The sequence below is a fragment of the Accipiter gentilis genome, chromosome 10 (genome assembly GCF_929443795.1).
Source record: "Accipiter gentilis chromosome 10, bAccGen1.1, whole genome shotgun sequence".
In the NCBI taxonomy this organism is placed as follows: domain Eukaryota; kingdom Metazoa; phylum Chordata; class Aves; order Accipitriformes; family Accipitridae; genus Astur; species Astur gentilis.
This window is the reverse complement of record NC_064889.1, coordinates 16,824,986-16,849,508: the sequence shown is the minus strand read 5'-3', so window position 1 is coordinate 16,849,508 and position 24,523 is coordinate 16,824,986. Positions and strand designations below refer to the sequence as shown.

Sequence of the window (24,523 nt, the reverse complement as noted above, 5' to 3'; positions counted from 1 at the left end):
GTAAATTAGCGGAGTTACCCTCTGGTCTTAGAGCTGTCCCTGCAGCGATGTACCTGTTAAAAGGAGGTTTCAGTTTCACGTGAGGGTTTGCGGAGCAGGAAGACCCTGCTTCTGCACTGGTCCCTACCTTGCTGGGAACAGTTAACAGCTGCTGACTCATACAAACCTCTGGCACTAATTAACCGCAGGCAGAGGGGTGGGATGGAGACGGATCAGCGATTGGTTTGGGGCTGAGGACGGAGGGTGGGATTTGGTGCTTCTGTGCTCTGGGTTACAACATCTGCAGAGGATCTTCTTCTAGGAAGGCGCGTGGCAGCCCGGGAGGTGGGGGCTCTTGTCCGTAAGCAGCGACTGCTCGCTGTTAGCATGTCTTTCATCCAGGTAGACAAGGACTCGGATTTTCCTCTCCAAAATCTCCCCTATGGGGTTTTCTCCACTAAGGAGGAGGTGAGTAAGAGCAAACTTTGTCCTTGGGGTGTTGTAATTGTTCCGAGGCTATGAATAAGAGCAGAAATTCCCGGCAACCTGCGGTAAAGAAAAACTTCCCAGCCTGAGATGCTTGCACAGGCTTCCTGACTCGACAGCAAAACTGTAGTTGCTGCATTGTCTTTTTTCTTAATGTGGTTATTTTGATGACAGCTTCTTTAAAATTGCACAAAAGAGATGAAAAGCGTTCATACTTATGAGAAATACTTTGGCTAATACATAGAGTAGTTTTTGTGTGGTTTTGACTGTTTTTGTGAAATCATTAAATCTGCGTTTGATCCTTTCACTCTCGAAAGAGGCACAGCACAGTTCGCACTGACTTTTTTTTTAAACTCGATCCCTCATTTTTTTGTGACTTAGTATAGTCACTCTGTCACCCTTAAGGAGCCCCATTAAATATTTATTTTAATCTACTGTTAATTCTGAAGTGTCCAGTCCCTTTTGCACAACATGAACTGACACCAGGGAAAAGTGAAGTCTGAATTGAAAACACCGTATTTGCAAGCGAGTGTTGTCTTCTGGTCTGTTAAGAGCCTGTTCTTGGTGAGTTTGTTTGGTGGCCGCAAAAATGTTAAACCAGGGCACAAAATACATTTCATTTCTGTCTTTTCAGCTGACCTGTTGTGTTTTATTGGCCATACATTTATGCAGTGGTGCATTAAACATGTAAAAGTGTGTTACGTTCAAAGCTGTGCCCCAAGGCTACAGATTAAGCCATTTTCAGGCCTTATATTTTATAATCACATAAGAAACAACGGTTCAACCTTTCTTCCGAGGAAGTAGCTCCCAATTCGCATTTTCATGAGAACTGAGCTCAGCTAGGCTGAACCTCACACCTCCGAGTGCCTGACAGGACAGAGCCCCAGAGCTGTGTCCTCCTGGAGAAAGGGAAACGAGCCAAGAGCTGCATCTCAGAAGGAAAAAGTAGAGGATTTATTTATCATTGTTCACGGAAACTTCGTGATTATCTCCTGGTTTCTGCTGTCTCGGCTTATCCATGCAGGTTTAAAGAAAAAGAATTTAAACCTGAAGATTGTGTTTTCTGATGTGGTATTTTCCAAAGATAAAACCGAGATGGTTCATTTAATCTCTTCCTAGATGTGTGTGTTTTTATCTAGCAAGTTTGGATTACTTTTCTGCCTTCTCCAGTAACTGTTCTCTGACAAAAACGTCTTCGCTCAAACCCTATGAAAGGACAGGCAAGGACTTGTGGAAATTATTTAGGAAAATAATGTTCTAAAAGTAGCCCAATGTTTTAATGATTTCAAGCTAAAGCAGTTGACGTCATTACTGACTATCCCGGTTACAAATTAACCTGACACGGCCTTTAGTTTTTTTCTTCAGGAATGTTTGCTGAATAAATAGTTGTTATTATCACATCTGGAATCTTGTTTAGAAATTAAAGGTTAAAAAATAGGTTTAATAGCATGGATTTTCATAGATGGTTATTCCCTTTGGGTAAGCTAGTTTTCGTAACGACTGTAACTAGTTTGTCTTTATTTGCCTAAAGACACCAATAATGGAAATTTGTCTTTGAACGCTGCAGCATTTTTATAACCCTCCCGTACAGCTGCAGCAGAGATGCAGTGGGATCGTCCGTGCCGCTCCCCCGCCATCGCCGCCGGCTCCGCACGCGCTTGGCGCCGGGAGCTGCGGTGGATGAACAGGGTCTTTGTGCCTTAGGTTGCATCTGTCCGGCAACGGCAGCCACAATCTACCGTACGTGTGGGAAGCTGTTCCTGTAGCAAGGATCTAGACTAGGGTTTGCATGCAGGTCGTGGGCTCCTTGCATGGCATGAGGATGGGTTATGTAGGGCAGGCAGCCTCATTCAACGTGGTGCAGAACTGATGTGACTGAGCAAGATGCACTGTGTTCCCGATATCGTCAGTGGAGTCCGGAGCACCCTTCGTCTTCTGGGGAGTGACTGTGGTGCAGAAATGCCTGTTTCTCTCTCCAGTTACATGGTCATAGGGATGAGATCAGTCCTGCCCATAGCACGCCTATGGTCCAGTTCCCCACCTGTAGGAGGAATAGCTTTTTCCTACTTCACAGCGTAGTTCAGATGTATGGACTTACTCTGCAATCCTTGTCATGAATGAGGGGTGGGCACATACCTGGGGGAAAGGGAGCAGGGAAAGAAACCTCTGCTTGTCGGCCTGTCCTTCCTCCAAAAGATGGGGATGAGGAGAAGGCTCTCCCCCACCCCTCAAGGTCTGCAGGGAGACCGCAACGATGCTCTGCCTCCAGGTCTTAACATTTTTCGGCAGCCAGTCTCATCGACTAGCTTTTAATGGTCAGTTGCTGTGATGTCAGACCCTTGCCCCTGATGGATTAAACGCTCTGTGGTCACTATCTTCCCCCATGACCCGTCTGGAGGATTTGTGAGTACAAGCCTAAACTCTTCTCTTCCTTCCTCCTCTCACTGCTTTGCAGCCTAGGCACAGGCTCGGGGTAGCGATTGGAGACCAGATTTTGGACCTCAGCGTCATTAAACATCTGTTCAAAGGACCAGCTCTTGCCAAACATCAGCATGTCTTTGACCAGGTATTTATCAGTCTGGTGTTCTAATTTCCATGCACATTTTAGAAATATTCCATAAGCGATTTTAACAACTTGCGGTGAGGCGATGCACATGAACTGGAAATGTGTCCTCAGGAGGGCTCTGTTTACAGGCGAAACTCATCACACCTGCAATAGCAAGGAGAGCAGAAGCATCGGGGGTCTGAAGAACATTTTTGCTGAAAGTTTCATCAGACTTTGGCAACGCAGGGGTCTGACACAAAGCCTAAACGTTACTTCAATCCCTCTTGTGCTTTCAGCACTTCATGGCAAGGAATCAGATGGGTTTTTAATGACAGGCAGGTTGTGTTAGGGGTAAAGTTAAGTACAAATGACCTCTGGTTACAGCTAGTTGCGATATCAAAGCCGCAAAAGTCTCAAGTAGCGTGTTAGGACGGGCACGATGCAAACATGCAGCAGGTCCTGCTACAGAGGACTTGGGGTGGGAGGATGGGGGTGCAGCCCTTATGAACGGGGAGGATGGGCAGTCTGGCAGCCACCGCTGCGTAACCCCGTCCCGCAGGCATTCGACCGCGGGATGAAAGTGCAGGACATCTTCCACGCGTGTGAGGGTTAAGCAAAACACGGTCTTTTATCTGCCACCCCACCTCTCTGTGTCGCCTGTCAGCCTACCCTGAACGCCTTCATGGGGCTGGGCCGGGCGGCGTGGACGGAGGCGAGGGCTTTTCTCCAGAAGCTGCTGTCAGCCAGCGAGCCGGCCCTGAGGGACAACGCGGAGCTGCGGAGAAGGTGAGGGCGCGGAGGTGACCTTTCAGCTGTGCCCTCTGTCGCTCGGATCGCTCCTTGGCACCAGCGTCGAAGGTCTGGATGTGGCCCCCTGCCACCCACGTGGGAATTAACTGGGATTTGAGCATGCTGAGATCTTCCCTCAATTAAGTCTCTGATTAATCCTTCAGCTGCCCGCGGATCCGGGGTGTCACCCTCCACCTGGGAACACTGAGATCTTCCCTGGGGTGTGCCCAGAGCTGCTGCCTCTCTGCGGAGGGCTGAGCTGGGCTGCCCGGGGGGGCAGGCGTGGGGCCAGGCTGGCCCGCAGACCCCGTCCCCTCCGCCACGGCCTTTGGTGAAGACGCGGCTGCAAGGGTCTCCACCCCACCTCTCCCACCTCCCCCAGCACTGCCCTGCCTGTCCCGCCTGGAGCATCTTCTGGCATGGGGACACCCATCCAATTGCTCCTCAGAAACCGCCTGACCTCGCTAAAACCAAATCTGTTGTCACAAATCGGCTTCAGATACGGGGCAGCGCACTGGTGTAGGAGTGGGAGGGGAGGGTTGTGCTCCGCTCTGTGCCGCACCGATGGAAAACGTGTCCCCCCGTTAATCACACACCTTCTTGTTTGTCCAGAGTGATGCTTTAAACGCTGCGAGCGCCTGACCGGCAGCAAGCAGGAGCTGTTCCTCCCTGTCTTGCCGGAGTGATTTAGGCACACGCGTGTGGGAGAGGGGTTGAACCGCTGCTTGAGACACGGACCTTCCCTGAGCAGGCCCAGTGGTTTAAATTGGGCACCCTGAGAGCTGCGTCCCGTAAAATCATCCTTTCCACGCAGCAGGGGCAGCGGTGACCTGCTCAGCCGTGTGCGTGGGCATGGGGTGTTTCTCTGTGCCTCTGGGGAAACCGGCTGGCTCGCCTCCAGCATCCCTCCCTTCCCACTCGCGCGCTGATGGATGCTCCTTTCGGTCGTAACCATCCCAGCAACAGCAGCTTGGTTTCTGTGAGGGTATTTTTGCTGCAAGGCTTTGCAAAAGAAATTAAGGAAGAAGCTAGGAGAGAGAGTCAGCCTCTTACGTGCGTATAAACCACTTGCAGGCGGGAGCTGCACGTTTTCTGAGAGCTGAAGTCGTCATTTTTCATTTCAGAGCGTTTGTACCTCAAGCTTCTGCGATGATGCACCTGCCAGCCAGCATCGGTGAGTCTGCCGCAGCTGAGGGCTGCTCAGCGCTGCCCTTTGCTCTTGCCTGGAGAAGCTGCTTTCTTCCAGCTTGCTCAGACAGACAGATCATAAGCTGTGACAGGGAATGGGTTTTGCAGAAGCCAGAAGTAGATTATTGTACGTAATGAAAGGTAGGTGCTGTCTGTGGCACAAGAATAAAAGCCTGCGGAAGCTCAATAGCAGCCAGAAAATTCCTGGATGCAATTTTCACTAAATCAGGGTTGTCTGGTGCTACCTAACTCTTGTGATCAGAGTGGTGTCACCAGAGGCCTTTGTGACCAGGGCCAGGGAAGAAACACTTGTTCAGTTTCCAACATATTCCCCATACGTTAGGAGAAAATAATTCAGATCTTCCAAAGTTTTGCAAGGCAGGTACTCTGGCATAGCCTCATAAACAAGCATGAGTCTCTGCTCCCGGACTATCACTCTGCATCCCAAATCTTACCTCTACTCCCATGAGGCGATGGACTGCTTTGGAATTAGTGTATCCAAATAGATATATAAATATTTTCCTGTTTTTAACAGAAATTTATATTAGGACCCAAACCAGCTTGATCAAAAATCACTCGAGGGTTATGACCTTCACGGGAGCAGGGATGTGAACTCGCCCATTTCCCAGCCAAGCCCTGCTCCTGCTGGACTTTTGGCTCTCATGGGGCACAGCCCTGGTTTGGGACAAAGGCTAGCCTAGCCCAAAGGAACCGTAAGGAGTTTCCATAGATGTGATACCTTCCTGAAAATAGTTTCAGGTTGAATATGTCTAGTAAAAAAATTGCTGGCTCCTAGCACTTGTGAGTGTGAATGAGAGCACTGCCCTGGTAGCATGACATTGGCTGTATCACACAGCTACAAGTTAAAATTCAGGTTTCCACTACGCTTACGTTCAGCCCTCTCCTGTGCATGATTCGTGCTTGCCCTGAGAGCAAGCACTGGCTGTATCCTCTGCTGGGGCTGGAAGATAACTTGCTGAACTTGCAAAGCAACTTAATGTAGTGTAAATGCCCCCTCCCAAGTTGAGTTTTTTCCCCCTAAACGCTCTGATTTCTCTTTAATCTGAAAGGTGGGGAGCTGTTTGCCAGAGATGGCAGCAGAGGGCAGCAGATGTCCTGAGTATGAGCCGATTCTCTCCACCTGGGTACCACTGGCAAGACAAAAAGAGCAGGGGGATTCGGCTTGCCTCTGGAAAGCTGGCTGCCTGCTGCTTTATGTACTTGCGCTTTTCCCCCCTCTTCTCTGCTGGAGGCTTCAAAAAAAAGGCCGGTTTTGTATGCACAATTTATAGGTCAACTGCTAAACAACACCTTTATGCTATTAATTACATCCCTGTGCTAATAATATTAAATGTTCCTACATACGTCTGCTTGGCGCTCTCACTGTCTCGTTTTCTGCTCTTTTCATTGCCAGCAGCGTACTCTGTGCTTTAGCCCCAGCAGATGAGGATCTTTCCTACCATTGATCGCTATTTTATGGGCTTCTTTCCATGCAGGAGATTACACTGACTTCTATTCTTCACGCCAACATGCCACAAACGTTGGCATCATGTTCAGGGGGAAGGAGAATGCTTTGATGCCTAACTGGTGGGTAGTTCAGGTTTTTCTCTGGTGCAGCATTATTTTGCATGCTTATCTGTACGTATACAATTTTTTGAAGATCTGTGGAGTCTTTCAGCAAAATACTGATTTCAGTTCATAGCAGATGAGACTCTCTACTGTCAAGAGTTCAAAAACAGAACTGAAAACCACTGTTCCCAGCCTTAGCTGAATCTGCACTGCATTTCTTGCAGCAGCCGCACAGATTACAATGTAGCCCTCTGGTTCAAAGACAGATGTAGCTAAGAAATTGTGGTTTTTTTGCTGAATGACAAGAAAGCAGGGTTTAAGCTCCAAGGAATTAAGTGGAGCAGTAGCACAGAAGTGCATTAACACAGCCACATGGCTTTGGATTATAATTTGTTCATGTCTTTATCTCAGAGCAAGTAAGGTGCAAATGTCAGTGCCCATCTATGCGGAGCGCTCTCCTCGTACCTTGCACCCCCGTGGTGCTTCTACTCTGAAAAGCTGCTCTGGATGGTGATGGTTACGTGGCTAACCCACACTCTGTGATGCTCTTTCACAAGGCTGCACTTACCTGTCGGTTATCATGGCCGGGCATCGTCCGTTGTGGTGTCGGGAACACCAATCCGGAGACCTGTGGGGCAAATGAGACCTGACAATGGTGAGTCCGTGGTAGGCTTTTAATGTGGTGGCGGCTTTTTTTTTTTTTTTTTTTTTTTTTTTTTTAATTTTTCTTCCACATCACAGAATAGTGGAGAGGAAGGGTCTGGGATGCCTTGTCTAAAGCCCAGCCTGGGGTCAGGGCAAGAGAAAGTCCTGAGTTAAGTCCATCTTGTGTTTGCAAGCCAGGCAGCATCAGCTGCTCTGTTTCTTCTGGCTGTTACTTTTATTTCCCTACCTGCCTCCCTGTCATAAAATACTCTTTCTTCTACCCACAGATAAACCTCCAGTGTTTGGTGCTTGTAAGCGTCTGGATATTGAATTAGAAATGGTAAGGTGGGGCTTTTTTTCCCCTACCACTTGAAAAGCATTAAAATAGAAACAGGGAAGAAAAGGCAGGTTTAGCTTCTAAAATGAACGTCTCATAAGGTCCATTCCTGTGTTTCCCTCTGAACAGTCTATGCAGCAGGCAATAAAGATTTCTAGGGGGGAAACCTTCCCTTCCAACAAGTTGCAGGGTGCATTAGCTCATTGAGTGGTTTGCTAATATAATTTTCAGGCTGGAAACAGCTCGTCTGGCCAAACCTGAGCACTAGTGCGGCTGTCTGGAAGCAGGCAGGCACAACTCTTGATATCAGACACGACAGCCTGTTATCTGGTTAGCAGTTACCTCTGCACTGCAGCCAGGGTCTTTTAATGGATGCTGGGGATTTTGGAAGTACAGGCTGTCTGCTCCTTGAGTCTAGAGCAGAAGAAGTGTTCTTGGGAGTGCAATTCGAACTCCTTATTCTTCTGGCTGGAAAGACGAAACCTGTGCTGCGGGTGTTGTAACAAAACATCCCTGTAAGCTGCACCTTCTTGTGGCTTAGTGTGGTCCAGAAAGGAGAGTTTTATAGGATTGTTCATTATGATTTACATGACTTCTATAATTTTTATACAATTTATTCCCCACCTCTCCCCTTAATAAAAAAAAGTGGAAGAAGTCTAATATTAAGGGAAATGGTACTAAAAATGGACTGAAAACCTTTAATGCTGTATGCTTTGCAGATCAATGCTATGAAGTGGGAGGCAGTCCCATAAAGTGGGGTACACAAAGTGCTGTTATACCTCTGCTTTGCAGCCTGAGTTTTACCACTGCCTGCTGTGAGAGCGGATTTAGACTGATGAAGGCTTTGGAAGAAAAACCTTCCACATTGTTGGCAGAAAGTGACAACTGAGATTCCCCGTAGAATTCTCTGCTACACGCTCAGGCTGTACATTTTCTAAGGGAGCAAGTGCAGGCGCGCAGTTCATGACCTGTTTTACTTAGTGGGCACATTTGTCTACCTGCCTCCTCTTCCCCACTGTCGTGACAGGCTCCAGCTGCATTCAGCATCCCCTTGGATGACTCTAAACTCTTTCCTGTTCACTGTCTGCGGCAGAGTCACTTCAGTGGGCAAACCTGTTCTGCATCCGGATTGTAATTAGGAGGGACCATTTTTGCTCCTGCGTTTTGACAACATCATGCCCTTGTTTAATGACTGTCTCTTAGCAACACAGTGCTCTTAGGTATTTCAAGCCTGCCAGCTTCATAGAGGGGAAGAAAGAGGGAGTAGGCCATAGGTTTTGTCTAATTGTGTACGGGAAATGATGCAAAATCCCATCCTGTCCAGCCTCTGTTGCTTGTGCGTATAACCCTCTGTGCAGTAAAGATTTTTAGCTTCCAAAACTTCCTTAACCGACGCTTTGCTTTTCAATTTCAGGCGTTCTTTGTAGGTCCTGGAAACAGGTATGGGGAGCCAATTCCTATCAGCAGAGCCCAGGAGCACATCTTTGGGATGGTCCTTATGAATGACTGGAGCGGTAACCAGTGCTGCGGGAGTCTGCCTGGAGAGGGGGTTACAGCGTCACGGGAAGCCTTAGCTAGGGAGAAATTACACATTTTAATAGTAGAATAGTGATCACTGAAACCATTGGGTACAGTTGAAAGGGATGAAAATGAAATGCTGTCTGCATTTCTCAGGCTCTGTCTCAATCCATCGGTAGAACCAGAAATTGCTGCCCAATGAAGATTTATTTACTTATGAAAGAGCTAATATCAGTCTAGTTTCTTCTGGGCAGGGATGGAGCAGCCCTAAGGATGGTGATTCCAACAGAGGATTGATATCAATGGCAGGAGTAGGAAAACAATTTGGCAATCACAAATCCCTCAGACTCGGCACAGATTTAACTAGTTGAAACTGGCCCTATGCCTGGCATGGACCATTAGCTGGGTGTAAAAGCATTAACTAAACTGGGAATAAAAATACTGGTTATATGGGGATGGCTTGACTTGTTTTAATTATTGCTGACTTCTTCCTAATCTAGCTGGTCTAAGAAAATTGGTCTGAGGGTCTGAAAAGGATGGATTTAAATCAGGATTTGGGCACAATGGCTAGAAAAGGGTGGTGATAACATTTCCTATCTGTGTTACTCTTTCACAGGTGTGATGGCTGCACAACTCCTAGGATATGTTTAACAGCATTGCTTTGAATTTTCTCTTCCTAGCCCGCGACATCCAGAAATGGGAATACGTTCCTCTGGGTCCATTCCTGAGCAAGAGCTTTGGCACAACCATCTCTCCTTGGGTTGTTACCATGGAAGCTCTCATGCCATTTGTGTTGCCAAACCCTGTCCAGGTTAGCAAGAGAAAGGGCTGAAATAAAGGAAAAGCAGTGCTAGAAAAATCTCAGCAGAACTGGTAGGTCCCATCAGTAGAAATCACTGAGCTGCACCAATGCCAAGCGCTTTCTTCACAGACTTTACAAGCGTGATCCTGCTTCCAGACATGTGAAGGCACCCTGGGCCCTCTGAGATCAAATGCTCATTGATTGTCACTGGTGCTGGCACATGGTGCCCTGAGCTGTCATCCTGCTTGCTTGAGCAGGGCAGAAAAATCATCTCCTTTAAAACTACCTGGAAAATAAACTGATCAGAGAGCTTCTTGTTAGCATTGGGTAGCACTTAGCATCCAACAAGCAGTGGAGAGAGAGTGGACTCGAGCCGAAACACTTTGTTCAAGTATTTCCAGTTGTCTGCATTATGTAGAGGTTTAGTTAAAATTGAAAAAGATAATAAAGAGTCTTGCAGAGAACTCACCTTCTTCTCTGTGCAGGCACAGAGCAAGGGTATGCTAGCGCTGTATTTGTTTTGGATTAACGTCCGTGCCGTAATGATGGTGCCCACATGCAGAAAAGTGAATCAGATTACATGGGTATCACATCTGTTCAGAAAGATCTTTGAAAGTGTGTGCATGAGAGCAAGCAAAGCAATAATCTGAGCTCTAACAACAGTGAAGTAAATGGGCTGTGCAGCACAGGCTGGTTAAACAAAAAGTCACTGGGATGGCTTGTAGAATTTTTCCTTTCTGTTTGTTTAGATTGTGATGCCTTTTATATGCTTTTAGGATCCCAAGCCACTGCCCTACCTTCAGGATAAAGAACCCTACACTTTCGACATCAAGCTCTTTGTTGCTATTAAAGGTACAGCAATGCTGAGTGGGTTATGAAGCTGAAATTGCCGATTAAGGAATGCAGAACCACCATGTATTTCAGACAATTTGCTCTTGGCTCTCCAGTCCTCTTTTTCAATCTTTGCCCAGATTGCCTCTGTCAGAGAAAGAGGCAAAGCTCTTCATGCTCCCCGTTGGCCGTGCAGCAACGTGTCAAGGAGGGAATGACTCCCAGATGATGAGGTTACGGTGAGGAGAGTCCCTGTGGGCTCTGCCTGCATGGGCAGGGGTAAGCAGGGCATGGAAAGAGCAGACATATGTGGGATTCAGATGTTAACCCAGCTCAGACCCCCAGCTCATGGCCCTGCTGACCGGTAGGTCCAGGTGTTGCTCCTCTAGTAGAGCAGAAAGTAGGAAATGGGCAGTTTGATGCTACCCTGGCACCATCCACATGCTTGTTTTCTCTGAAATGCTGGCCTTTGTATCAATGGAAAATGTTATTTCTTGTTTCTTGCTAGGGATTACAATGATAAAAGAAGTCTCTATCCATCTGTAAAATCAAAACACTCCAACATCTTTTCATCCAACACAAACAAATCTCTTCCCTGTTTCTTATTGTTTATTTTCTGCAGGAGAAGGAATGAACACGCCAACTACTATATGCAGATCCAATTTCAAGGTAAGACTGCGGTATCTTTTACTTGTTTGAAATCCTGCTGATGCCATCAGCTCCAGCCTTGGGCAATTTCAAACACCGATTTTTGCATTAGCTGAAGATCAAACCTGGTGCGTGTGTGCACAAGGGGACAGAGGGAAAAGAGTGGAGGGTGGTGATGGTTCACCCTTGCTAAGAGGGAAACACCTGAACGCTCGAGCACTGAAGAAGGGGGCAGCTCTTTCTGCTGCTCGGTTTAGGGTGCTCAGCGCTCCATAAGTTGAGCGCTCATTTAGCAGGGAGCGGTGAGAGCGCAGGACTCCCAGGCGAAGGGAATTGCCTCTTGCCCTGCTGAGGTGCAATACAGCTTCGCAGTCACGGCTGGTAATTTAGATGCAGACTTGCTGCTGCAACACCGCTCTGAGCCCAGGTCTGCCCCGGCCCCTCTGCGGGCAGCGTGGTGGCTCTGCCTCTACAGGCTGATTGAAACCAGGAGGTATATGTCCCAGCTGCAGGATTTCTCAATCAATTTTATATTCACTGTCGGTTCTTTGCATAATAATTACCTCAATCAGTAAATCAGTGGTCAGCAAATCAGTAATAAGGAGATTTTTCTGTAAAGCCATTAAAATACTGGAGTTAATCATGGATCCTGGGTCAGCAGTGCTGGCCTTGAAGAGGAAGAAGAGGAGAAATGACATCCAGCTGAAAGAAGAGAAATTTTAGGGGACTAAATTGCATGTTAAAGTACGTGTTTTATATGCACATAGCAGCTCCTAGTCGTCATTTAGAAAGCAATCAGCCAGGCCAGAGTAACTACTGAGAATGCAGCACTAAGTAACTGTGGAGGTTGCTTTTAGGCTGCTGAAGGTTCCTGATTAAATAAGGAAACTTTCTTTAGGGACAGTCTTACCAGCATCATCCCAAGAATGCAAGACGTTCTGCACAGCCTAATGGCACGCGAGAGAGGTTTGTCCTTCATTGCTTTAACATCCTCTTCCTCCTTCCTCCAGCACATGTACTGGACCATGAAACAGCAGCTGGCTCATCATTCGATCAATGGGTGCAACCTCAGACCTGGAGACCTCCTGGCCTCCGGCACAATCAGTGGACCCGTAAGTGTTTAAATAATGACAGTCTCTTCTGAAGAATAAAATGTAAATAAAAATCCAAAACGTGACTACGTAAAAGCACTGGATTTGGAGAAGTGCCCTCGATTTGTTTCCACTCTTGCTGTAGCAGACCCAAACTACTTTTACAGGGTTTAGCACTATGTTAAACACACCAGATGATAACAGCTGTAAGCATGACTGCTTATAGCCAGCAAGCAATTAAAATGCAAAGGCAGGAAAACAAACCAATGCATCAACGAATTACATCAACAGCAAATCTCTGTTCTACAGAGCTAACGCTCTTGTGTGTCTACTTCCAGCAGCAAGTAGCTGAACAGCAGGACAGATACTAAAAAGTTATTTATTTGTTTATGAACTCTTGCTGCAGGAGCCGGAGAGCTTCGGCTCCATGCTGGAGCTGTCCTGGAACGGAACAAAAGAAATCCCTCTTGGCAGTGGACAGTCTCGTAAATTCCTGCAGGATGGAGATGAAATCATTTTGACAGGTAATGGCCGAACAACTGCTCTTACACTGCACCGAGGACATGTTTCCATAGATTGATCCCAGTAGTGTAAGAGCCTGGCGGGGGGGATGGGCTATTCTGCACATACCTGGCATGCAAGCACAGTCGTTTCCATCCTACCCGTCAGGAGGCAAAAGCAGGTGGATAGAAATTTCCCTGCAATAAATGCTTTCTGGATTAGATTATTTGCTTTGCTAAGTACTTAGTGATCTTGCTATGCCTGTGTGCGAGTGCTAAGGGGATGATGGAGGTAGGTTTGCCTTTATTGGCAAAAATATCCTGGGACTAGAAGCAGTTGATGTATGGTTGCCACCACGGTCCAAGTTTGCACGTAGAGCAGAGCTTGGCAAAGGCTGAAAAAAGTTATTTTGCAAATAATATTTCATTTGTAACGTACGCATATTCAATGAAGTGTGTTGCAAATCAAATATGTGGGAAACAGCGTGAAGCCTGCTAAAACAGCTGACCAGCTTCCCTCTGAAAAGGGCTGTGCTTGAGAGCTGTTTCATGCTGGGCCATGGTTTTAATTTTCATCTTGATAAACTAAGGGTTTTATGACTTAAAACCTACCGTGGTGTTTTGTGATCTAAATCCCACTCCTACTCCTTTTAATCCAAAGACTAGTGCAAAACAAATCTATTTTTTCCTTTCCTCTCATCTTGTCAACTCCTTTATGGCTTTGACGTGGCAAATATTTGGCAAGAACAGCCATGAGAAACTTTTGATTCAAGCCTGTATATGTCTTTGCTATGTTGCCTACTGAATTTTTAGAGAATATCTCGTGGCGTGTTGTGCATCGTCACATGAGACCCAGCCAGTGCCACACCTGGCTCTGAGCAACTCCATCATGCTGATGTGATCAGAGATAGTCTGCACAGAGAACAAAACAGCTCAAGCGATGAGAAAATACTTGCAATTGTGACTTAGGGCAGAGAAAATGTGAGTGACTAATGCCTACGCAGCAACCTGAAGGACATTACGGTGTGATGCTAGTATGCGTTCACATACCTGTGCCTGCTTAATTCAACCAGGGCTTTTAGGATTTTTGCCAAAACAGTCATAAATGTCTCATTTTTTCAGAAAGCTTTTTAACAAAACCCAAGAACTAGTATGTGATGAAAAAAACCCCAACATATGCATGTATTCCAGTCTCCCAGTGATGGCTCTATAAGTGGTTTTGGCAGTGCTGCAGCCAGAGCCCCAGTGCCTCCTGTCTGGCAGGCGACACAATAGCTTTGAAAATCATGTTTCTGTGAGGTGCTGCCAGTTTTGCGGAGGAAGATGCAGAGACAGTCGGAGATTGAATTGCACTGGAGGGAGCTGTAGGGGACGAAACTGAGGAGTGCCCAATACCTCTGACATCCTTCAGCCTCCCCACAACCCAGTGACTACTCATGCTGCAATGTGTAGGCATCTGACACTACTCTCCATAGGCTCCCTAGACATTCAGTGCAGAGAGAGACTCCTCGAGCTATTCAGAGTACCACATTGCCCTCCAGAGTTGCCGATCTCACTCCAGTAACTATGCCAGGAGGCCTAAATTAGGGTTCAGTTAGGTATTGTGAATGTCCCTTTGTAGTTACATGTTGACATCCTAATTGGCGATGAGCACCTAGCAGTTCGGGAGCTGCTGGCACAAGGTGGCCAGCTGAGGAGCAAATGGGACTAGACCGTGACCCATGTTGTTCTTCATGCCCAGAACAAGCTCTGTTACTTAAATAAATACTTTAAATCCTGAATGCTTTAATCTTTAAGGATGGCACGATGGCATTGCTGTTAACCTGGATGAAGGTGTCGTTGCCCCGGTGGGACAGTATTGTGTTAATCAGTCTGCCGTGCTATTTTACACCAGCGACAGTTTGTGATTGTAGCGATCAGGGCATCGTGCCATTCGTGAGAGCCAGGTGCTGCTGGGCCTGCCTGCTGGGGCAGTTTGGGATCTGCTCCTATTTAGTGATGTATGGCAGGTCCAGTGCCTTAGGGCACCCTGGAGGCAGGGCTAGTGCTATTGCCTCCTCTCCCGAGGCAGTGCCATTAGCTCTTGCCAAGTGCCTAACCCGTAATTTCTAGTCTCCTATTTCAACTTTGTGTTCTCCCTCCCTTGTGGGAGCTATTTCAGAGCCCTAACAAATAAAATGAGAGAAATATATCTTTCCCAAGAAGTGCGTCTCGGGGAGGGAGTATTGCAAGGGAAGGGCTTGCTGACGGTTTGCTGCAGCCGGCTGCAAAAATCGCTCTGTAGCTCCTTGGCACGCTGCTCAGGCCGATGCTGCTGGCAGCACAGAGCTTGCTTTGTTAAATGTGCTGCTCCTTGGTACTGCTCTAAATCATAGTTGACACTGGGGGTAACTAAACTAGACTGAAATAATAACCTGGCGCTTAAAGGAAAGCTGGCAATGAAGCCTAATGAGACAAATGGAACCTGAGCTGAGCCTTAAAGCAAGCGTCTTACTCAAGTATTGCTTACGAATGAGGATCACCCAGCAGATGCCGGGATGGTGTCTGTGGGCAGGCTGCTGCACAAGCACTTGCAGACACTGCTGTCCTTGGAAAAACTCTGTTTCAGCCTGGCTGCACTGTGGGTTAGAGCTGGCAGGGTCTGTCCTCATTGCTGCAATAACTTTGGCTGCCCGGCAGCCGGAGCCCACCCATCCTCCCCTGCCTCGGAAGAGGTTTCCACTGATCCGTGCTAGGGGCGGGAATTAGGGTTAAGGTCTGTTCTGTTCAGCTGCCTTTTGGCTTCCCGAAGGCAGCTGGTTTTTATCACATGCAGGGAAGATGATGTATTCCATTATTTTAGGAAAATCCATCTCTAACTATGAAATCAGTCCTTAAAACACAGCATATGCCGCTTGTGTCCTTCCTTTGATCAGCTGTTGTAGCAGAGAGCTACCGTAGGTCTCCTCAGCTGTTTCTTCCCAGAATAGTCTTCCCAGATGGGCCAGAAGCCCCTGGCTGTGTCCCCTCCCCTCCCTCATCTGCAGCTTTGCTAACGGGTGCTGTTTCTGGAGCAGCTCTGCTGGCCCGTGGCAACAAGACGCTCTGCGGCATCTCCGTCCTAATGTCATCTCTCCCACCATGCAGGAGTAGGGAGAGATTGAATCGTCTTGTAGTTAGAGATGTTGTCACAGGCCGGTAACTTCAGCAGCAGTCAGCAGACCTTCAGTGCCTGTTTATATAACAGAGGATAAATGAATATTTTGAGTCAGATGCTGAGTTTCTCATGGAACTAAACGAGATTTTAGCAAGCAAAACAGATTCTGCAAGGGTAGGTCCTGCTGTTTGAGGGAGTTTAATGATCATCTTTCTGGCTATAAGCATCCCAGTGTCCCAAGAGCAGTCCTAATGCTGCAGAAAGAGAATCCAGATTTACTTTATTAATTGCAAGGCTGGGCAAGGCAGCGAATCAGCTTGTCAGTTAGATTGATGATGCTGCAGGTTAGGTTTGAAAACAGAAATATTGCACATCTTGTTTGCTCTTTGATCAATTCACTGAACTTGCTTATTGCCATGTTTAACATTTTGTGCTGCTTTTTTTTTTTTTATATTCCTGGGCTACTTGAACTCTTCCAGGTGTTCTTTTTTTTTACCCCTCATTGCATTTCTGAAATGTTTCCACTCGTTTTTTAGTGTCTTTATGCCTTTACTCAATTTATTCCTGGTAAAATCCTGCTGTCCTTACAAAACAAGCTGTTTGTTGTTTTCTGGACCTAGGTTACTGCCAGGGCAATGGCTTCCGTGTGGGATTTGGCCAGTGCTCGGGAAAAATCCTTCCAGCCCTGTCGGATCCATGATGACTGGAGTAAGGTGACATATGAGGAGGAGGGTCTCTCCCCCCCACCTCTAACAGTCAGGCTGCTTTATTCAGATTTATTATTTTTATATGAGTGATTGGAATCTTATTCTTTCTAATTATCAATAAATATCTTAAAGATGAATGTGTCTCTCTGGTGCAATAAGAAAAGGATTTCAACGCTAGCTGAAAATTCTCAGAATAAGATGATCGAAATGGAAAGTGAGATTCTTCAGTCTTCTATTAATATTTTTTTCATAATTATAAAAAGAAGCTTTCAAGTAAACTTAAATATTCAGAGTCCTAGTTGATGGTAACAGCTGAGCTTGCATGCTGACTTCTTTTTTTCACAGTGTTAATATACTGGAGGTAGAATCCCGAAGGCGAGTTGCACATGGATGCTGAAAACTTGTAGACCGTCCTCAATAAAAGAGAGTTACGTGAATATGCCCTAAACTAATTTGTAACAAAGCCATTTGCAAATGTGATAATCAACACAACTGAAAGCAACAGGAAAGCAAATCAAAAAAGTACTAGACAAACTAACAACCTTTTAAAATCGCAAAACCAGAAATCGTACTGTACAAAAAACCCCCAACCCACCACCAAGCAACTAATGATGACCAAGAAGGCTCAGCGCTGAACTCCTGCATCTTAGAAGGAAAACCCCTGCGGGCTTTGGATTTCAACCCTTACGCTGCAGCACCTGGAAATAAACCCCAGCGGGCTGCAGCCTACAGCTGCCGCCCTCCCCTTGCCCCGGGAGCAGGCGGGTCGTCCCTACTCCTCCTGCCCTTACACAAGCAGAGGTAACTCTCCACGCCCCAGAACAAAAATTGACGCCAGCGCGGAGACGGGAGCCTGCGTTGGGGCACCCCTCGAAAGAGAGCGTGGAGATACCTCGTGCCCTGGTTTTACAGAAGGGAGTTCCCCGTTTCTCTCGCCCTGTGCACCGTCTTCCCTGGGGTCAAGGAGGGAGGGTGATCTTCGTGGCTGGAGTGGTCCCCAGGCACACGCTGGTGGCAGGCACACCTTGTCACCTAACAGGGGCTGCAGGAAGAGGACACCGAGGAGGCAGACCCCCTTCCTGCACTCCTAAAAGGCATCTCTTGCCACGGCATCCCCTTGCAGCAGGCGGTAAACAAAGCCACATGCCACTTTTCTCAAGTGTAAAGGGCATCTGCCGTCTCCCGCTGGCCTACAAATCAATTTAACTCTATGGCCAAGTGCCAAATCACATCAATTAGAGGATATTACTGACTGAAGGAGCTCAGGAGACCAGATAATGAACTCTGGTACAGTGCAAGGGGAACTTGTTAAATATTTGCTTGGTCCTCAAAGCGAAGAGCCTGATGAGGCTGCCGGCTTCGTGCGGCGACAGCAGGATGAGCGGAGGCTGCTGCTTTCCTGTGGCTGCCCCGTTGCTCCTCCTGAAGTCTGCCGGCTAGTTTTGCTGGTGTGGGCCATGTGGGTATTTGATGTCATCCTGGGGAGCATCCAGTGCTGATCAGGAATGTGAACCTCTTGGCCACGCAGGGGAGAAAAATGAATTTGAAATGAAGATTAATGGCAAAATGTGGCAGTGCAGATAAATCACCGCTAACGGGGCATGTTCACTGAAATGGGCTCTCTTCCAGTGCGCAATAATAATAATAGTCCCTTTAAAGAATTATACTTGGAGGATCATCCCCAAATCAATTTAAATTTTTAGCCTAAGACGGTCCGCTATCATCACCAGGAGGGATGACCTGGCCAGGAAAACGGTGGCTCGTTGTTGTTTATCAAGGAAAACCTATTTTCCCTTCAGGCTCTTGTGGAAACTCGGAGCTGAACTGATAGGCAGATATTTATTTAATATACTCGGACTCGGTTGTCAATTTATAGGATGCTTTATGCTCTCTTTTGACCTCAAAGGACAACCACAATTTGACACCTTCCCTCTTGGTTTTAGAAATAACTTGTGCAGTTCCTCCGCCTGGCTTTACTCCTGGCAGCGGCAGGAGGACACAGAAAGCATTTATTCAGTGGAGAAATTTCTCCACAGAAGCAACATCCATGTTGCACCTTGCCGTATCTGATGTGTTGGAAATGCAGTGTCTGAGGAGAGGGGTGCAGCCGCAGAGAGACAAGAGCTGATGTGGGGGCAATATGTCATTAGTCATGGGTTTTGACCTTGATGCAAGATGTTTTGCAGCCAGGAAGGACAGTGGTGTCAATGCTTTCTGGGTGCAGGAATACTTATTGTTGTGGTTTAACCCCAGCCAGTAACTGAGCACCACGCAGCCGCTCACTCCCTCTCCCACCGACCCAGTGGGATGGGGGAGAGAATCGGGGGAAAAAAAAGGTAGAAATCATGGGTTGAGATGAGAACAGTTTAGTAGAACAGAAAGGAAGAAACTAATAACGATAATAACAACAGTATTAAAATGACAGTAATAATAAAAGGATTGGAATATACAAAAGAAGTGATGCACAATGCAATTGCTCACCACCTGCCAACTGGTGCCCAGTTAGTTCCATTACTTGGCAACAACTGAAAACATCAGCGTGTTATCAACATTCTTCTCATACCGAACCCAAAACATAACACCATACCAGCTACTAGAAAGAAAATTAGCTCTATCCCAGCTGAAACCAGAACACTTGTAGAAACTGTTAAATCCGTAGTGCTCTTCCCTAGCTTTATGCAAGGTAAAGGCGAGTCCTGTACATGGGCAACACGTTCCTCTCCCAAAGAGCCAACCTGATGCTGCATTTGCCGCCAGCAAGTGGAAACTGGGCTCCTGGCTTGGACAGGTAGGAAGGTCAGTGGTGCTGAGTCCTGCTGCAAACCAAACCCTGGCAGGATGGAGGCACCCCGCCACAAATCCCCCCAAGCTGGCTCCCAACCCAGAGCCAGGCTGCCACCCGCAGCCCCAGCCCTGAGGGAGGAGGGTGGCTTTGCATCTCCTGTGGCCACGCTTGCCGTTCTGGGTTCACAACCTCCAGTGTCTGGCCAAGCACCCCTGCACCATGCTGGTGGGATGTGGTAAGGTCCCCCCTGTGGCCCCAAGGTGACAGAGCTGAGCTTCTCTAGCCTGGGGACATCTGGAAAAGTCCCAGGTTCCCAGAAGGTGGAGATTTTCTGGAAAGGAGCTGAAATACAGCTTTGAGAGCTGGCTTCAGAGGTGAGCTGGAGAAAGTCCAAAACCTTGCTCAGGACAGAGCTCAGAGACGTCTGCTGCCTGCTGCATGGATGGGGGCCAAAAAGCCAAGACATGCTAAAAAAGGAGAGAAACTTTATTTTATGCCCAAGGCCACTTTCTTTTCACCCCCAGGAGAAGGCAGCGGGCTTCATTTGGGTGGGCACTGGGGAGAACGGGGACCTATAGCTGGGCTGCCCTCGCCCAACACAGCGAGCCAGGAGCCACCAGCACTGCTGATTTTCATCCCTGCCAGGGTACCCTGAGTCAAGGGGCAAACAAAGGGTATATTTATACTGCAATGTGCAGTGCTGTCCTTAAAATAGCATTGCTTTTGCCTAGGACTAGCAGCACTACAGCCACAGCAGCACCCATTGCCTAGGGAGGCAGCAGCCTCCAATGCAATTTTGGGAAGCACGCAGGTGTTCTGGGTACCTCCCGGTGGAACTGGAGCAGCTGTGACCACTTGCACCCTTGGCCGTTAAATTGAAGGTCATGAAGCTTTCTTCTGGTTTGGGGGGAAGGTGAATACAGGGTAGGGGTGAAGCAGAACAGGAGTGAAAAATATGGGGTTCTTTGGGCAGGAGGGTACTTTGCTTTGGGTGCTCTCAGTTCAGTATGCAGACCTGGTGCTTAGGAAAGCTTACTTTTGAAGTGCCATTTCAATTGGGCTAACCCTCTCTACAAAGAATTTTCCCTCTGCTTCTGCAAGTTTTTGCTGCAATTGGGTTCGAGCATGACTCCCTCTGCTTCTGGAGGTCATTAATTTTAATCTAATTTAAATCTGTTTTCCTTAGTTTGCTAATAACCTGGCTTCCAACAAAAACGAAAAGAAAAAAAAAAAAAAAATCACACCCAGACCTCCTTTTCCTCTGCCCTGTCATAGCACCAGGTTTGTGACCTGGGTGTAGGAGAAGAAATTCCTCCTTCGATCTTCAGAAGCCTGGAGGAAAAATAAAACCTTTCTGCTGTGTCAGCCACCTGGGAGGCCTCCTTCAGAGTCATGCCATGTTGTGTGGGAAGAGAGACCCTGCTTTCCTGACCAGAGGAAATGGAAATGTGTGCCTAAACGGAAACCGCAGCTCTTATGCTTGCCTGGAGCATCCTTCTTGCTGGTCGGGTGTTTCACGCTTAGCGGAGGTCAGCGGTTCCCAGCGGAGACCTGTGCTGGAGTGCAGCGATCCTGGGTGTAAGTAATGCTGAGATGTTGGATGAAAGGTCTTGAAGGGATGCAGGAGGTGCTTCTGTGTTGTCCTGCCTTACCATGGGGTGGTCGTAGATGCGATGAATCATACTGCCTGATAATATTTCATCTGGTTTTGTTATTTTGCTGGTAAGAAAACTAAGGGCAGCCTCTGTTTGATATGCATTTTCTTATAGATCAAAGCATCATCTGGTTGGTGTGTAATGAAAAAGCTGGGTATAATTTATAATAGCGCTGTTGGTATAATTAAGTGTCAAAAGAAAAGCACGGAATAAAACCCTAAAGCATATTTCAGAATTTAAAGGAAACAATGGATTTTCTGTGTGAAATGCTGGCGTTCTTCACCAAAAAAATAGTTTTCTGCAGAGATTCTAATTAGAAATGGATGCGATCTCATGGAAAAAAAAATTGGTTTTGATGAAAACGTTTGGGTCAGCAATATTCATAATTCCTCATTAAGCAGGCAGTAATAACTCAAAGTAAAACATTCTTTCGGTAGCTATTCAGGGTCAAGGTAGTGACTTTGTTAAGAGGGACAGAGCTGGTAGGTGATATTCACATCACTTTTGACTTTAAGCAGTTAAGGCAGGAGGCCATTTCTCAGGCTTGATTGCTGCTTCTGTTCAGGATGTCCACAGAGTTGCTGCTTAGTGAGAAAGAAAGAGATCATTTCTGGAATTTTAAAATTGATTGAAGGCTTTGGAAGTACGTGAGGGACATGCTGAAATACCGGCACCATGCTGCCCCATACAAATCTGCTGTGAGCTGTTCCTCCTTCTCGTGTCCCCTCATTCCCAAGAACATCTTCACCTCAATGCTTTCTCTGTTGCACGTGTGTTTGGTTTTCCTTGAAATTTTAATTACAGACCTGTGCTTTCTAATTTTCTCTCCGTTTGCTCCATATTATCTAACGGGCAGCTGGAACAGAGCTGGGGTAGACACAGTTGATGGGTAAGGGAAATGCTGCAGGGGCAGAAGTCCCTGGTGGCAGCTGAGCACCCGTTGGGTCAGCCTGTAGGATTGACACCGTTGTCAATGAATATTAAGGGACTGGTTGGGAGCTGCAAGCGCAGGGAGGGTTTCTCATCCCCCTCCTCGCTGTGCGCTGGATCCAGGGCAGATGTGCGTCAGGGCTCAGGACCTGCAGTGGGCAGCTCCGCTGCCCCGCAGAGCGATGGCTGCCCTGGACCCAGCACCCCGCTCCAGGGGTGGCTCCGGGCTTTGCCTCGGGGGCTGGCGGGGTGCCCAGCTCTGCTGCCTGCTTGCCCCTACCAGGCACTTTGGTTTTTCTGCAGAGGCAATATGGCTGCTCCTTGACAAATCCAATTAGTCTTAAATATAAAATATTTCCTTACGGCTTCAGCACACTTAATGCAATCTTAATATATTTTTGATTGATTTCTGATTTCCCTCCAGGAGCTGCTTGGCCAAGTCCCAGTACAAAATACGGAGCTTTGTAACTAAAAGCGTATCGCTCACTGTTTCCTAATGCCGTTGTGGGTTGAATTGAACCCTGAGAATAAATGCAGCCAGGAATCTTAACGTGTGTATTGCTTTAAAAACATATGTGTGAGCAGTGCTTTCCTCCTGGTTGCAAGAAGTAGTGGCCAAAGGGCATCAACTATTTTTAACAAAAACAGTTTTTAAAAAAATTAAAAAGTACAAATGCAAAAGAATGTCTACTGAAATCAAGAATTCCCACTGCAGCATTAAGACATGATTAAAAGTGGGGATTTTTATATCCTTTATTTAAACCAAATCACCTGAGGCGTAAAACCATGACACAGCTAAGACAACTGGTTTAAAGCCTGGCAAGTCTGGGTTGACAAGGTCAGAGACAGAGAGGGTAAGGAAGGGGAGAACATCAATTTAAAATTTTCAGCCTGTGTTTCTCAGGATTTTCACACCATGGGCAGCTCAGCTGAAGCCATTGCAACGGTGCTGCTGTGCCAGCAGCTGGTGCAGATCCAGCACCACCACGGACCAGGACTGAGCTGGGTGCGAAGCAGGGGAGCTGGTGCACGGGTGTCACTCCATGCATTGCCATGTTGACCTCAAAGATGCAAACCTGCAAGGTGGCCGCTCCTTTGGGATGACTCCTTGCCCCAACAGTAATGCTCTGTCCACATGCAGGTCATGGTGTCATTGCTGTCCTTGGGTCTCTTGGGGTGGAGAAGCTCAAGGCTTTGTAGGCTTAGTTACCACTGAGCATTAGTGGGGGACTGCATGCAAGCTGCTGGTAGCACAGGGGACCAGCATCAGTCTTGCTCCATGGAAGTTTGATTTGGGGCTGTCTTGAAAAATCACTGCCTTCATCTCTCATACACGCACTCTGTTTTCTGGAACACTGGTTTCTAAAGTGAACCAGTTAAATATGTGAGGTCTGCTGTCCTCACCACCCTCCCTACGTGTGCCATGGAGATTGCTGGAATCTGAGCACAGCGTTTTCCCCGTCTAAGTCTTGTGCCGACTTGACTTCTGAGCTCTAGCAATGTGGGTTGAAGTTACCTGCCAAGACCTGTAATGACCCAGCAAGCTGGGGACACCTTTGGACAGCACAGGCTGCAGCAGCATTGCTTGTGTGGTTCCCTGGCTAGCATCAGTCCCTGTTCCTTTCAGAAAAACCTTTATGCCCACAGTTCTCCGGGGTGTCTGCCCAAATTCAGCTGCTGCTGACTTCAGTTCAGATCTACTTTTATATTAGCCATAGTAGCTGCTCTGAAAACAGCATGAAGACTCCAGCCTCTGCTTCTGACTAGGACAGAGTTAATGATTTACCAGTGGGGTCTTTGTGGCAAACTGGGTTTCAGGCACAAAGGTCCTTCTGCCAGAGGACTCACTGCAGGGACAAGCAGATACATAAAGCACCCAGCTTTCAGGGACCAGAGTCCTTTTACAAGATGAAAGAATTAGCAATTTGTCTCTTCATCTTTTTCAAGAGGAGTTCCCTGGGCGCTTTTTACTCAGCATATCCCATACTCTGTGGCTTCTTCAAAGAGACCCCACAGATGCTCCACGCTCTTCATTTTCAGTTGCTGGCAGGAGGGATGCCAGTCTCAGTGGCCCTATTTCTTTTGGTATGCAATTTGTTACTGATAATGATTTGCTGAAATTCAGCATGCTGCAGTCCCCTGCTGAACTGAAGCTCGGCTCAGTGCTGTTCCTGACCAAGGGAGTAACCTGAAATAGCCACTTTGGAGGGGTTGACCTTCCAGCAGAGCCACAGGAACACTTGGAGCTCCATCAGCTCTGTCCTGAGCTCCTGAGAGGCTGTAGTAGTGTTGCTACACGGGGAGCAGTTCTCTGCTCACCACCCCCCCACACCCCCCACCCCAGAGGGCTACCAGGAATGTATATCTCTCTTGAAGATCATG

The 24,523-nt window shown here is 47.3% G+C and overlaps 1 protein-coding gene across 1 annotated transcript; it reads left to right on the top strand.

Moving 5' to 3' along the window:
* The first annotated feature begins 271 nt into the window (after positions 1 to 271).
* Positions 272 to 16,908, top strand: FAH (fumarylacetoacetate hydrolase). The gene is made up of 14 exons (XM_049812644.1): positions 272 to 447; positions 2,921 to 3,031; positions 3,675 to 3,796; positions 4,924 to 4,973; positions 6,484 to 6,574; positions 7,114 to 7,211; positions 7,489 to 7,541; positions 8,953 to 9,052; positions 9,737 to 9,867; positions 10,635 to 10,710; positions 11,312 to 11,358; positions 12,348 to 12,449; positions 12,835 to 12,952; positions 16,685 to 16,908. Exons 1-14 carry the CDS (start codon positions 367 to 369, stop codon positions 16,762 to 16,764), a joined length of 1,260 nt encoding a protein of 419 aa, XP_049668601.1. The 5' UTR covers positions 272 to 366; the 3' UTR covers positions 16,765 to 16,908.
* Positions 16,909 to 24,523: the final 7,615 nt, after the last annotated feature.